The 16,117-nt window shown below is 37.5% G+C and overlaps 1 protein-coding gene across 1 annotated transcript in view; it reads right to left on the bottom strand.

Annotated features, from left to right (window-relative positions):
- The window catches only part of PTPRN2 (protein tyrosine phosphatase receptor type N2), a 596,056-nt gene that overhangs the window by 215,068 nt on the left and 364,871 nt on the right, over window positions 1-16,117 (bottom strand). The window contains exon 12 of the mRNA XM_054171491.1: window positions 12,389-12,453. Within this exon, the coding sequence (XP_054027466.1) occupies window positions 12,389-12,453 (65 nt within the window). The remainder of the gene's footprint in view (window positions 1-12,388; window positions 12,454-16,117) is intronic.

Here is a 16,117-nt window from a genome sequence, read left to right as displayed (position 1 = left end):
CTGACAAGCAACACTGCATTACCTACTGCCACATACTACCTTGAGATGTATTACGGCTTAATGTTTCTCTAATCAATAGATCACCAGCATAATCATTCTACTTAAGAGAAACACAAACTGGCTTTTTAGTAGAAGGTACTACAACTGAGTTGATCTTTTTTATCCCTAAATATTCATCTATTGTGGCCAAGTTACTTGTTGCATATTACAAATTCCCAAATCTTCCTATGAGAAAACAGATATTTATTCTAAAATTAATAGCAAAAGGTTTACAAAGGTGAAGCGAGTAAAGAAGAGGGATCAAGTAGTTCTGCCTAATGTCAGAGACTGCTTCCATTCTGCTTCAGAACATGATGAACTTCACAGAGCCAACTTAGTGTCTTGGGAAAAGGCAAAGGGAAAAAAAGGCAGCTCTGGTTTAAGCATCACTCCAGTCAAACGGGTAACAGTTAAGAGGCGCCATTGATACTTTGAGGCACACACCTTGCCAGTGCAGGTAGCACTAGAAGAATATACAGCTCTTTCTTTTAGGAACAAATAATGGGATTTTCCAGAAAATACCTAACTACCTTTCTTTATCTGGCACCTGTATGCCAGACACCTGTACACTGCTGTACACCCATCTGCTATACATGATGCATGCTGCCTTTTTTTTTTTAGTTTTGTTTTTTTTTTTTTTTTAAGCTTGGCAAAGGAGTTGATTATGGAGATCTCTGAAAATCTCTGAAAAACATTTTGGACAAAGATGCCAGCACAGATTGTACAGAAAAAGATATCAAGTCTGCCAATACATGCACACTGCACTCTGCAGGCTGCTTACACTTGCCTCTTCAATGATTTATTGCACAAATTACTGGAATTCTGAAATACTACAAGCTTCATCTCCATATTTCTACTTGGTATAGATTTGATAATGAAAGGATGTAACCAAGGATGTAACCTCCTCAACAAGCAAGGTTTCTATTCTAGCTATTCTCTTGGTCAGTAAGAATATCCTTCCTTTCCGAGCGGTCTCTGCTTATCTTCCCTTTCTGCTCTCTCATGCTCCAGGCAATATAGCTGAATGCTGCTAGTAGGACTTTGTCCAGCTCTAAATCTAAAAAAAAAAACAGATACCTTTTCTATGACAGCTTCTCCAGGAATTAAATAAACTCACAGACAGTATTTGGAGTTTTGAAATGACTGAGCCAGACATTACTTGTGTATGCAGAGCAATCAGAAGCTAGATGAAACTGTCTAGTGCTCAGTAGCACTCACAGCTCTGCTAGATAGATCTCAGAAAACACCTTCCACAAAAGGAATAGATAGATAGATACACATATGCAGTTGTGTGTATATATATATATATATATATATATATATATGAAAACATGGATCAAGATCAAGATGGATCAACAAATATATATATATAAAAAAACATGGATCAAGATCAACATGGATCAACATATATATATATATAAAAAAACATGGATCAAGATCAACATGGATCAACATATATATATATAAAAAAACATGGATCAAGATCAACATGGATCAACATATATATATATATATAAAAACATGGATCAAGATCAACATGGATCAACATATATATATATATAAAAAAACATGGATCAAGATCAACATGGATCAACATATATATATATAAAAACAAGGATCAAGATCAACATGGATCAACATATATATATATATAAAAAAAACATGGATCAAGATCAACATGGATCAACATATATATATATAAAAAACATGGATCAAGATCAACATGGATCAACATTATATATATATAAAAACAAGGATCAAGATCAACATGGATCAACATATATATATATATATAAAAACAAGGATCAAGATCAACATGGATCAACATATATATATATATAAAAAAAACATGGATCGAGATCAACATGGATCAACATTATATATATATAAAAACAAGGATCAAGATCAACATGGATCAACATATATATATATAAAAAAAAACAAGGATCAAGATCAACATGGATCAACATATATATATAAAAACAAGGATCAAGATCAACATGGATCAACATATATATGTATATAAAAAACATGGATCAAGATCAACATGGATCAACATATATATATATAAAAAAAACATGGATCAAGATCAACATGGATCAACATTATATATATATATATAAAAACAAGGATCAAGATCAGCATGGATCAACATATATATATGTATGTATATATACATACACACACACACACACACACACACACACATATGTGTTTATTTTTTTTCCAAAGTCACAAAACTCCCAGGAAGTACAAGGAAGGACACAATATTATGCATGACTACTGAATTAAATAATAATTATTTTTTTTTTAAAGAGTATGTCAAAGCAAACACTTTTATTAGGAAAGACCAAATTTTCATACTAGTGTAGTCAAAAGAAGCATCAGGGTATATTTTTAACTGAATATTTTAACATACAGTTGTATTAATTACACATAGTAACGGATATAGGAAGCATACTACTCTCACTTTTGGATCAGCTCTGACAGATTTTGTTCACTTGATATGTTTTTTGTGTTTTCTATGGTCTCCAGTTGGTAACTGCCTGACTCTTCCAGTCAGTGCACAGCACACAAAATAGAAGTTGGCTCTTCAGGTTGTGCATATGCACGCACAGATACATAGATACACACACAAAACCCTAAAGCAACATACTGCACTTATCTTCTTCCCATTTTTAGATCATACATATTTCATTAAGCTTCATGCAGAGTGTCTTCTGATTTATGGTAATTGTCAACAAAAGCAAAAAATGCCGACAATTTTAACCCAGCAGTATAGAGGATTTAACTGGGATAAAATTAAAATCTTTAGGAATAAAAGAAACCCACCCAAAACCAACCACAACAACAAACCCCCACCACCACCACCACACTGCCAGCCACTGGGAGCTTGACCCTTGAGATGCTGTCAATTTTTTTTTATTTTATTTTATTGTGTTTGTTGTCTGCAGAAGCAGATGCCAGCAGCAACATCTGATGCATCGGACACCTCCAGTGTTATCCCAGCATGCTCATGGCCTGGAGGACTTGGAGTGAGACTAATTTCCATATCAAACCCAATTTAGATGAAACATCTTGGTTTAGAAAAAAAAAAAGAAAAAGAAAAAGCCAGCGCATCAATAGCCCCTTGATTAGATTTTCATCTCCTGAGCAGACAAATATGAATATTTATTACCATGAATGCAGATTTCCCTCTTTCCATTGCTCTGATCTTGAATATTACCCACTGCTAATTTTTATGAAAATTTGGGCTACATAATGTTTTCACATAAACTGACAGTTCTTGAGATAATCCCGTTATTGTTTGGTGGGAAATGACAGTTTCCGCTTATTCATGTGTTAACGAGGGATTAAATATTGTTTTTCATCACTGTAATCTAAGATGGACTGGAAATTAAAATTCAAACATTGTGCATTAGTAGAGCTTTGAGGAACAGAATTTGTTTGCATTCACTCAGTAAAGATCTGTAAATTAACAGCATAACAATCAAGTGAAATCTGTGTCATTAAAACCAGCACTGACGCTTGGAAAATGAAGTCACCACTCTACCTGCTAAAGGTAAACAGCCACAGAAATAGCGCACTAAACGACATTCCCTTGCCAGAGCAAAGTGCTCAGTGAACTGTGGTCAGCCACAGCGGTCCTCAGGCATTAATGGACTAGGTCACTTTCCTGTGGCACAGAACCGTTTCCCTTTTCCCTGTTACAGGTTCGGATACTCAAACACTTGATACGCTCAGATCACATTGAAGAATTGCTCTATGATAGATCTATCTGCCGTGCTAAAAGCAATCGCACCGACCCAGGCACTGCTTTCATGTGCACCAAAGTGCTGTGCTCACACCCTGGCCAGGTCTTGCTGTGCAGTATATAGACTTACAAAACTTGGCACTGCAATGGGAATTTTGCTGGTGTTGCAACAGGTAGCTAGAGAGGATCAGTTATCTCCTCAATGGCTGTGTTTAGTGCCCGGCAATGTGAATCAGAATACTAAGCATGAGAGTACCAAAGCTTCACGTACCAACGTGACAATGGAGACCTATTGGTGACATTCTGCAGCCATTACCTGGCTGTTTCTACAGAAGCTTTGAGTTACAAATTTGGTTCAGCAGGTTTGCAGCAATTCTTGTAACTAGATAGGAAGAACCTCAACACTACCTGCATCTAAGCTTTAAGTATAACACAAGTCTTAACACTCATGTTCCAAAGCAGACCACACTGAAGCTGCCTGCTATGAAGGGACACTGGTCTGGATCTTTCCTTAGACTTAGAACCAAAACAGCCTAGAAGAATACCAGGACATAATGTGAATGACCATGACAACAATTTAACAGCAAAGACAAATGTGGGACCATGATGGGATCTGTGCCTTGTTCTTGCTTATTTTACTAACACTGATGGACCTATAATGCTCCTAATGCCAGGGTTTTGTATAGTAAGGCTGAATATAGAATCATAGAATTGTTAGGGTTGGAAGGGACCTCAAGGATCATCCAGTTCCAACTCCCCTGCCATAGGGAGGGACTCCTCACACTAGATCAAGTTGTCCAGAGCCACATCCAGCCTGGTGTTAAAAACCTCCAGGGATGAGGCTTCCACCACCTCCCTGGGCAACCTGTTCCAGTGTCTCACCACCCTCATGGGGAAGAACTTCTTCCTAACATCCAATCTGAATCTAACCATTTCTATTTTTTTCCCACTCCCCCTAGTCCTATCACTACCTGACACCCTAAAAAGTCCCTCCCCAGCTTTCTTGTAGGCCCCCTTAAGATACTGGAAGGCCACAATTAGGACTCCTTGGAGCCTTCTCTTCTCTAGACTGAATAGCCCCAACTCCCTCAGTCTGTCCTCATAGGAGAGGCGCTCAAGCCACATCTCACAGCTTGAACCTTAGCCCAAGACACTTAAGAGCAGAAGTCATGGTGAGTGGCTTTCTGTGTTGACCTGAAGGAGAACACTCTCTACCCAGGGCCTGCTAGTGACAGGGTTGAAGGATCAGGATTTGCAACTCCTTCCTTTTCTCAAATATTAAATTCTGTCTTTAAGATTGCTTGAAATCCATGTACTCCTGCCAGGATCAAACATGTGCCTCTGGAGGTGGAAGGATCTCCCTTCTCAACTTCTGATCAGCTCTATTACTCAAATTTCAGACAGTTAAACAGAATTTAATCCTAATCTACAGCCTCCCCAGTCAACCCAGTACACCACTGGATAATTTTTGAGTCATAATGAACTGGCTCCTGGTAGAGGGGGATGCTGAATTTCATAAATCAGTAAGGTATCTAGTACAAACAATCACATTCTCCTATGTAAAGATCCTACTATCTTCTTTATGAATATATCAAATGCAGGCTGACAAATCACAGGGTAGGTAACAACATTGATTTTTAAGCAGAATTACCCTGCAGTTTGCTTTATGTAGTTGGTGCTCATATCTAAATCTATTTTCTCCACAGATCTATTATGTTTCGGAAGGGAAACTCTGCTTAAAAAACAATGGCATGACACGGCTTAAAACCAAGACAAATCCTCAAACCAAACACATTCTATTTTTTTCTAATGGAACAATGTTTAAAAAAGACAAAAAGGAACAACACTGGTAGGATGCATAAGTTCCTGAAGCCACAAGGCAAACCGTATCTTGTTTCATTTTACATGATACAGAATAAAAATTGAATTGCTGTAGTTGCCATGGCAACTGCCACATCACTTGGCACTTGTGCTCCTTTAAATCACACAGTGCTACTGTAAAGGAATTCATGAACCAACATGACACTTGAATACTTGTGCTTTTCATACTGTTTTAGGAGGAAAACATAAATCAATATACGCCGATAGTTGTCTCTGGAAATCAGGTTTGTTGTATTTGTCTTAACATTATCATCTCCTCATTTCCTTGTCGTGTTCTTTAAAATTTTGTAAAGACAGTGGAGGGTGTTGTCACAATCAGAGCACAAGAAGAGAAATTACTACTGACACCTGATTTCCAGACTGAAGCTGTGACCTGTCATTCAGATGTCAAAATACCTCTGCTATGCAATATTCAAATCAAATACAGGAGATAAACATTGGAACTTTGCCCCTCCACAAGCAGAGACGGTGTGATATGTGACACAAGACAGTCTCAGTAGCATCCAGGCATCTCTTTAACACTAAATTTATCAGTAGCTTAAAAGGAAAGTCAAACTAGGTACTTAAAGCTAAGCATACTCTAAATGTTTCCTGAGTTGGGGCCATGATTTATATTGTTTTAGTATGTTCTGTATATAACATTTAGTCCCAGAATGTATATGACAAAATAATGTAGTAAAATTATATACATATTCATGCTGCACATTTTTTGTTTTGATTTTGTCATTTATTAATGCTCTGGATGCAATTTATTTGAAAAGCAGCCCTCTAGTGGGCTTTGTGCCATAATGAATAGTTAACAAATAGCATTAACACTATCTCTAAATATTAGCTAAAATGCATTTTGCAAAAACATACAAGATCTTAAATAAATGAGCCATGGAGCTCCATCATTCTCTTTGGAGAAATTTAGTGTTCTGTTTAGCTTCATTCCTGAAAGCTTTTGAAGCATTACTTCTAAACACTACTCAATGACTAACTTCTGATTAGCATCACTTTACTATAAATGTATACTCACAGAACTGTAACAGTGAGATATGTATTCACTACCAGTAAAACTCCAAGAAAATAGTACATTACTACTAGCCTTCTATGTAAAATATAATCTATTCAAGGGTTACACTGCTTTAGAATCTCTAATTTGTGCATGTGGGATAAAGTAAACCTTATTGTGCCTTCAGCAGGAATATTTCTAGGCTTGTACTCAAAGTTTTTCATTTAATGATTATTTTTCTTATTTGAATTTATAGCCTTGGAGTTACATACCTTAAAGCAAAGAGCCCATCTGTGACCTAACGCATGTCTTGCTCAGAGCAATATATGTTGCCCCCGAATGACTATCCTGAAAAATCTCTGCTCAACTGCTAATCAACACAGCCACGGTGATCAGCAAAAGCCTACAGCAAGAACTGTCTGCAGGATCTCCAATCTCAGATATCACATAACAGAAAAAAAAGGATTTGTTGATTTCTAAGACATGGCTTTTGTAGAAAAAGATATTGAAAGCTAGCTCCTGGAAAAAGCTCTCCTTGGTGTCCACCGGTCTAAGAGTGCTTACACAGTAATGCAGAGGTGTATTCCCTCATACGCACCTATGCTCATTTGTCCTGGTAGAGGAGGCTGGGTTTTGATGAAAGCTGGAAAGCTTACCTGTGACTTGGGCTAAAATCTGAGTATTTATGCATGCACAGCTGCTGTTCCTACACCATGGTCAACATCAGAGCTACCTCATCTAAATGATCTTGGGTGCAGCATCATTTCCTACCTTCACTTATGCCATATTAAGGCGCAGACCTCTAGGTGCAATACCTGCTCCAGATTAGAAGCATTTGCTGATTGCCAAGATGTAAGAAAGGCAGCTAGAGCAGATCCCAGGCTAATTTGGTCTTTCTAATCCAAAAGTCAACCCTTAGCATTTTACCTAGTAGTTGCAGAAGATCAGAAAAAACTTGACACCTTATTCTTCATCATTTTGAAATGATTTCTCAAGTTCTGTACTCACTCCAATTTTTTATGGATTTCCAATATAATCCTGGGTAATATCTGGATACACAGATACTAATGACAAAGTTTGGCAACACTAAGATATAAAGTTAGACATCTGACTCCTGCCCCAGAGGCTTGCACATCACTATAAGCCTGTTGTATCATGTCCTCTAGCTTCACTTGAGTTTTTAAATGCAGATTTCTTTATTGCAGTAACATCACTTTATGTAACATCAACATAATTCTACAGCTATCAAAATATCTATAAATGAGAATATTCTGAAACATGTCAAAATATCACTGCTCTATTTTAGAACATCTAGAGGTACAGCAAAGTGTTCGTTTCACATATATTTTGGGTTATTTCCATTTGGTATAGAAAATTATTCTACTTCTTATGTCTGCCATATGAGAATCATGATTCAAATCCTACAAACAAAGTTACAGATCCAGTGATGAGTGTGTTTCGTGCAGCCCTACTGAGAAATTGAATGAGTTAATTTAAAAGAATGTATTCTGGAATGAGTGCTGTTTTACCAGTTCAAGACGGAAACAGCGCCATTCCCTTGGTTTGTTTCAGGCCTTGATTGAGATAATTTGCTATTCAAATTGCAGGCCCTTAGCCTCCAAAACCTTATTTGAATTATTACATTTTCTTGAGCTGCTGGAGAGCCTGACCTGTTATTCTGAAATTGTTCCTGAAAACAAACTTCAGCCAAACCCTGGATAAACAGTTATTTTTCCATGCCACAGTAACTGCATTTGAACCATTATTTGAAATTTTCTTAAACTGGAGTTGGACTTGAGCCAGGCACACTACAGTCACAGCCAAGCTCATCATGGAACTGACCTGGAAAATACTGAGCTTTTATAACAATTCAAAAGTGCTTATGAGAAGGGAAACAAGTGGTCAAGCTCCTAAAGATGTGGAAGAAATTCCAGGTTATTCTGTGGCCTCTGTGTAGGGTTGTAGTTCACAGTGCCTGCTGAGCTCCCTTGATCTGGAGAGCAGCCCCCAGGTACAAGCCCAGCTGGACCAATGTTTGTGTGGGACTGGGGCTCCCAACCCTGCTGAATCCTGGACTTAGAGTGGGTCAGCTGGAACTGTGCTGCTGCTGAAGAGGCTGTCCCTCAATACAAGACCAAACATTTTCCCCAAGACTTTGCCGTTCACATCAAGATGGGAGATAGAAGAGCCTGCTTAATGTAGCTCTTTGGGTTTTTCATCAGTGCTACTATGCAAAGATGCACAGATGACACATATTCATGCCCTCACATAAACTCTTGAACTTCTGAAGATGACTTCAGGACATCATAGATTTATTTCTTGTGTGGGAGGTCCAAAGAAAATACCTCAAGGACAACAATAGCTTCACTGTATCTGAATAACCAAGAAGGTGTGAAAAGCTCACGATGAATTTGTGTGGCACAAACACTATGTCTGACAATGACTCAAATACATCTTGGGGGGCTACCATGGAAGAGTTTTAGAGCTAGTACACGTGTTGGAAGAATCCAAACAGAAAATAAACACCTTAGCAAATATAATTCCAGAGGTCATCAATGCTACATCAATGCACATAGCCTCCGAATTTCAGTGTCAGCAATGGTTTTCTCTACAGCAGTTTCTCTTCCTGGTTTTCTGGGGTAACAGCCTTGTTACAAACAAGGTAAATGAGAGAAAAATTGGCCCTTAAAAAGTGATACATCAAACCATAATCCAAATCTCTGGATCCCTGCATCATTATTGAATATTTTGCTGGCAAATGTTAGAGGTTGTAGTGGATGTGCTGTAGAAGTATCAGTAAAGGTCTGTTCCACAATGAACTGAAGGAAGTTCTGCTTACCCCACTGCACCATACCATCCAAAACTTCCCGTGAAACGTATAGAACTTTTAAGGCAACATCCTGACACCTGAGCAGCTTCTGATGTTGCAGCTTAGGACCTCCTTTTTAATCATGCTGAAGCAGAGCCTACGCTACACTGACAGAGTGCAACTAAGGGCAGCTCTAACCAAAAAACTTGCTGAAGCTGTGGAAATCTTTCACATGACATAAAGATGATGAACTGTATTGTAGCTGTGCTAGACTCCACACCCATGTTGTTAATGACTACACAGCACATATTTATGCAGTGACATAAAAACAATTCATCAGCCCTCCCCAGACTTGACTGCATGGCTCAATAAACTTGGTGTGAATGGTATAATCTGGGATTGCTTTGGAAATGATTTTCTTCAGTTACAGAGAGAAAGCAGGAGACTGAGGAGCTCTGAGAAAAATTTCTCCACAGACAGACTGTTTCCTTCTACTCTATCCAAGGCCTGGGTAGTCATTTCTTACTGAGGCACAAATTCTGCTATCATAGATCAACACCTAAAACAGATTCCTCTGTCCAGAGCAACACATGAATTATTGCTGATCTTAGAACAGTTCCTGCATTTGTTTATACAGCTGTTCCATTTGCCACTGGTATCTCAGCTATATTTCTCTTGAGCTATTTCAGATATGAAACTTGCCACACAAAATCAATCCTTTTTGTTTTACAATCCTGCAAGTGCAGATTATATATCCATTAACTTTGCCATGAATCTGACCTACCATCCAAACAAAAAGGCCATTTCTCATTCTAGAACTAGATTTTTTTTCTGCTTTTGATTTGAGTATCTTGACTTTGATTTACAGCTACCATTACATAAAATTCCATTTGTATGGCATGGATAAAAAGAAATCCTTATGCAACAGAAGGCTCTTTCATTATGTTAAAATATGTGCTTTCTATTATTTTAACACCGTTAAACACCTGGGTGAATCAGAAACAAACTGCAAAACTGGATAAACATAGTCAGATTTAACCTGAAATAACCTGAATTTGATACCCTATCAACAAAAAAACCCAGCTTGGTTACAGAAGTCCATTATTTTTCATGTAAGTGAGACTGCAGAAATGCATTCATTATGTACACAATCATATCTGATAAGACATAGAAAGGGGAATATACACAGCTGAGACAATTCTCCTACAACAAAATACATAAGCAGCTGAACAAATGTTCTTCCATCACCTTAATATTGCAAACTACTTGGTTCTTTCACTGCTGATCATCTCAGAAGTAACCTGGAATGGATTCAGGCCAAAATGCTTCCCCTTGGTTAATTCATTTGCACTTTTTTCACTTCTAAAAATACATATTTGGCAGGGTTAAAGCACAGCCTTTCATCACTCTTTATTAATCCAAGTAGTGTCATAAGTTTTTAAAAAAAGCTAATGTAGCCTAAATATATGGGAGGTGTGTTCTGCAGGGGCTCTTACTAAATCAAGTGCAAGAATCAGAGTAGGATGCTCTCTAGCCTAAGAACTTGTTTTTTCCAGCTCTATTAGCTGCTGTTAAGAAAAGGTAGAAAGTCCTCGAGGCTATATCCCCCGCACATCCCTAGGCTTACCATGGTTACAACCACCCTATTACTACAATGTGGATTAATGATGCATTTAACAGTTGACAACTTCTTGCATTTCAAATATCCCAAAGTATTTTCTTTCTCCATTGACTGCATAGAAGATAACAAGTCATTTAACAGTAAGCATCTGAAATGAAGTGGGCTTTCATTTTCCAGTTGAATTTGAAGCCAACTGGAATCCATTCAGTGAGTGGAATGGGACAAAATACATGGAGGTATTTAATTAGAACAAGGAATCTCATTGGATAATATTTCACTGAATGTGGATTCTATAGCCTGTGCCACAGTCCCAGTTCTCATGTTATTTAGCAGAAATAACTTGTGGATAACACAAAGGCAAGCTTCACTCTGGCTTGAATTGAGGACACAGTCTGAGGTGCACAGCCATGCTCCAGGATACACTTCTCAGCTCTGAAGGTTATGCACCCTTTAGAACATCAACTAAACTAACTTGACTAACTAAACCAATAAAAATAGAAATATAAAAAATGAAAATCAGTAAAAAAAAAAAAAAAAAAGTTAAATTCCTTCAGTACATTTTTAGTTGGCAATTCCTAATTCCTAACACTGAGAATAATGAAATCACAAGAAAAAGGCATTTGTCTAGCCCTGTGAGCGTGCACCACTAGCAAAATTACTTACATGGAAAGTTAAAAAAAAAAGAAAGAGATAACTGCGTACACAAAATTAGCAGGAGAATTAGCAATCAACTGTAGATCATACAAGATTCTTTGCAGATAGCATCATCCTTATTAATAAATGATGAACTGCTTAGTGGAGTTTTTGTGTAGTGATATCACCGTAATAACAGACACATGTTTTATTTATGTTTTAAGTTACATCCAAAATAAGCAAACCATTTACTGTGAGCTTCTGTCTAGCATCTGAAGACTCTTTACTCCAAATTTAAACTTTCATTGATCTAGACGAGCTAGCACTCCATCAAAACCAATGGGGATAATATGACAGCTTCGGTTGCTGTCCTCATCTTTAAGGATTTTGTTCCTCTGATACAAAAAAAAAAGCAAAAAGCTGCATTTCTTAAAGGCATCTGCACTTTTCTCATAAGGGTGGTATTTTTTTTTCTCTGTGGGATACAGTGCTATTTGTGCAGCAGATTGTATTTTGACAGATGCAACTGTATCATAAAAAGGCCCTTAGCACTGTCAGACTGGTAGCTAACAAATGTTCATGAGCTCCAGAATTTCTTTAAAAAAACCCAACAATTAAAATATTTTTGAGAGTGTAAAATGCCCCCAAGCCACTTACCTCCCCCACACCAGTCTGAAGAATCTTCAGTCCAGTTGTTTTTTCAAGCTTCTCTTTGTTTATGGCTGTAAGGAAAAAGGAGATTGAAGGAGTTATAAGAAAGCTGAAATATGCATTATTTTGCAGCCCTTACAATGTAACCAACCTTCGTTCCTCCATCAATAAATTCATCATAGCTTCTGCCTATGCCATTTATAGCATATCTTTCCTTGACAACAACTCTATTATAATCAGTTTTTGAATCTGAAGGTATACCATTAATTGTTCATTATTCTGTGAAAAAGAAAGCCACACTAAGGCTAGTTCCCTTGTATACAGAGTATCACACAGATTGGACACATAATCACACTATATTTTGAAAGTTTTCTTCAGTGGAAACTTCCCACTGCATTCCATGAAGTGAAGAGCAGGGCAGCACCTTACCATTACAACAGCATTGTCACTCCATAGGACATTCCACAATGAATACAGACCCTTATGTAGCAGGGAAGACAACTAGTTTATTTCACAACGTTGGGATGCAATGCACAATGCTTTCTATTCTGATTTTTTTCTTCTTAGTTATCAGCCTCCATATCAATAAAAGCATTCAAAACAAAAATAAAGTAATCCAGTGTAAAAGAGTTAAATGCAAACCAGAAGTAGTAATCACTAAGACTACATATATATGCAACATAAATATGCTGGGGGCATGACTTCTAGCACTGTCTTACCATTGCCCATATGGTTAAAATCATGACTATGGTGTTCACATGATTTTGGCCATTGGCCACCAGTATTCTCACAAAACAATGCCCAACCACAGCTCTGGGGACAGCATAAGATTATTCCCAGCTGGGGGTATGGCTAAGGTCATCTCATTTTGGATGGGAAGACTTTAACCTTTTAGATGCAAACTGACAGTCGGACTCATGGCCAAAAACCAGGCACCTTGCTTGATTAATGTACAGGTAGAAATGAAGCCTTGCAGCTTTGTTAACCTCTCCTCCCTTTGGCAGTCTAGTTCTCGACTATGTAATCCAAATGAGTCATCTAGGTTCTCTCTGCAGTCAGTGGAAAGGGCTGGGTATTTAACACGATGAGTCATCCAAACATCCTATGCGCATCTGCAGGCACCTGTCTCTTTGCTTTGATTACGGACACAACTTGGATAGACTCAGCTTCTCAATTGAAGTTGCCTAAAGGAAAACTTTCCTTCCAGAAAGGACAAGAAGCATGCTAGAACATATTGTACACTGTTCATTCACATAAAAATACTGAATGGAATTGATATATCCTTTTTGTAATTTGTGAGAAATACTCTTTGATTGTTGCTGTTTGAAACATTCAAAGCAGTTCAGATTAGACCAGACAATTCTCAGAAGCAGTATTAATTTGAACTGATACTTTACTTAGCTTGTCCAAAGGGCAACATAAATGACTCACTTTTACTTCAGAGTCAAGTCATATCATTAGGGCTCAGCCCCACATCACATGACCAAAACATGAAATGATTTCAGTAAGAGTTTTTAGGTACAAAGACTCAAGAAGTCCAACCTCAAGCAACTCTATACAGAGAAACTTTTCTGACTGCCTTCAGCAAGGGATAAATGTCACCCATGATTTAAATGGAGAACAAATCTCTGTCCAACTTTCAGACCCACACAACTTTATTTTTGCTTCTTTTTAATATGCTACCGATCAAGCAGATATGTTTTGCTGGAGGACAGCCTAAAGATCGCATACAGTGCTCACATACTTCATGCTTATGCCGTGCTTTACACACTTATATGTATCCCACCCAGAGTCACAGAGATGACATGAGAAGGATAGCTCTCTGGAATGTGTGATTTGAAGCTACACCTTGTGTAAGTTGTGCTGTATGATTTTTTAAAAGATTAGTAAATCTTTGTCAATAATGTTGATTCTCAGCCTTGAGCTGGACTCCAGACTCTGCTGCCTCACTGATAGCTGATGTTTTGTCATACCACATACTAATACTGTCCCTTATTTTTGGATGTGCTGTTTCATTGCAAAGGGATGCCATGCTACCACACTGCCTCACACCCAGCATACATATTAAAGGCAGATTTCTACCAAATGCAAGGATTTAGTAGATTTATAAAAGCAGAAAGCTCCACAGCCTCTTTCAAAGAAACTGAATAGTCCAACAAATTACTTTTTTGGTAGCTTAGGATAAAGAAAACTGCACAGCAGAGTGGCTGCAAAATAAATGGGTATAGGTAAACAATAAGGCTTAAATCCCCGTGTGTAATTTCCTACCACATGAACGGCTAATAGAAAATATTTGGTCTGCTGAATTGCTGAATTTTGTAATTACTGTTACATATTTGACCTCTTTTTTATGGGTTTCCTACAGACTTTAATTATTGCAGCTTTGATATTAAGAAACAAACAAACAAAAAGTTTACTTAACACTCCCCTTTTCCCCTTGCTATTAGCTAAAACACAGAGGACAGCTCTGACAACCATGCTAATGCTAAAATTAGGAGGCATGAGGGCAGGATGTGGCTATTGATTAAATCACAACCTGAAAGTGGTCAAGCTCAGACACTGTCAGACTGCAGAAACAAACACAGCAGACAGTCTCCAGCATGTTACTCAATCATCTTAAAGGTCTTTTCCAACCTTAATGATTCTAGGAGTCTGTATTCACTCCAGGTCTGTACAGGAGCATATTTTAGCTGCTCCTGAAGTCCACAAGAAGTTCAGGAAGGTCAAGAAATTTTGACAAAAACAGTGGTGATGAAGCTGAAGCATCAACTAACTACATATCAACAGGGACTGAACAGAGAATGTAATTACTTAACTTTTTTATGCATAACTATAATTGAGCATTTATGACACTAAAACACAGTCAATAACCTATAGATGGATGAAGAAGAAATGGCAGGAAAATAAATCCAGATATTGAGAACAAGCTATTAATCCTCTGAAAATTGGCATAATCGTTTTAAAAGGTATTTCAGTGTATTACCTGCTAGTTTTTTACTCCTATACAAATATAAAGCAGGGATACTTCTGTTGCAAATTTTATGAACTGCAAATGATAATTCTGGGCAACATGGTATATTGCACATTCCATCAAAGTTGATGGTTGTTTTTTTTACAGACATGGTTTAAAATGTTGAAATAAAAATGGAGACCTGACAAACTCATCAGCAAAGCAGCATAATAAAAACAGCTATTAAAAAAAAAAAAGACAAGACACCCCCCCAACCCAGTTAGCAACATATAAATCCCTTTTCTAATCTTCCACTGAAACAAAAAGAGCTTCCAAACACACACAAAAAAGAAGGCCTTTAAATTATATTCAGTAGATGAAGGATATGCAAATTACCTGAAGAAGCAGAGCCCTATAATGTTCTCCAAATTCTGCAATAGCCTATTTAATTAGTATTTTAATTTATCAGAATAATTCTTTGCACTTGACAATTTATGCAGTATTCCATATAATTAAGCACGTAGCTACAGTGGAATAATTTTGTCTACTCTCTGTATACCAGTTATTTTAACCTGAAAGAATCTGTGGAACTCTCTTCTGTGATCTAAATTACAACGGGGAGAACTTAATGGCTTTGCTCTATTATAGAGCACGATGAGGGTGTTAGTGTTTAAGGTAGGGATTGTCACTCTTCATAGTCTTCACTAACTTGAAGGAGATCTGATGTGTTTTCTGAGGGCTAATGTTTATTTCCTTTATCAAAGTTATTTGTCAGTGGCATAGCC

This window comes from Dryobates pubescens, chromosome 21, assembly GCF_014839835.1.
Source record: "Dryobates pubescens isolate bDryPub1 chromosome 21, bDryPub1.pri, whole genome shotgun sequence".
NCBI classification, from domain to species: Eukaryota; Metazoa; Chordata; class Aves; order Piciformes; family Picidae; genus Dryobates; species Dryobates pubescens.
This window is presented reverse-complemented; position numbering and strand designations above follow the sequence as displayed.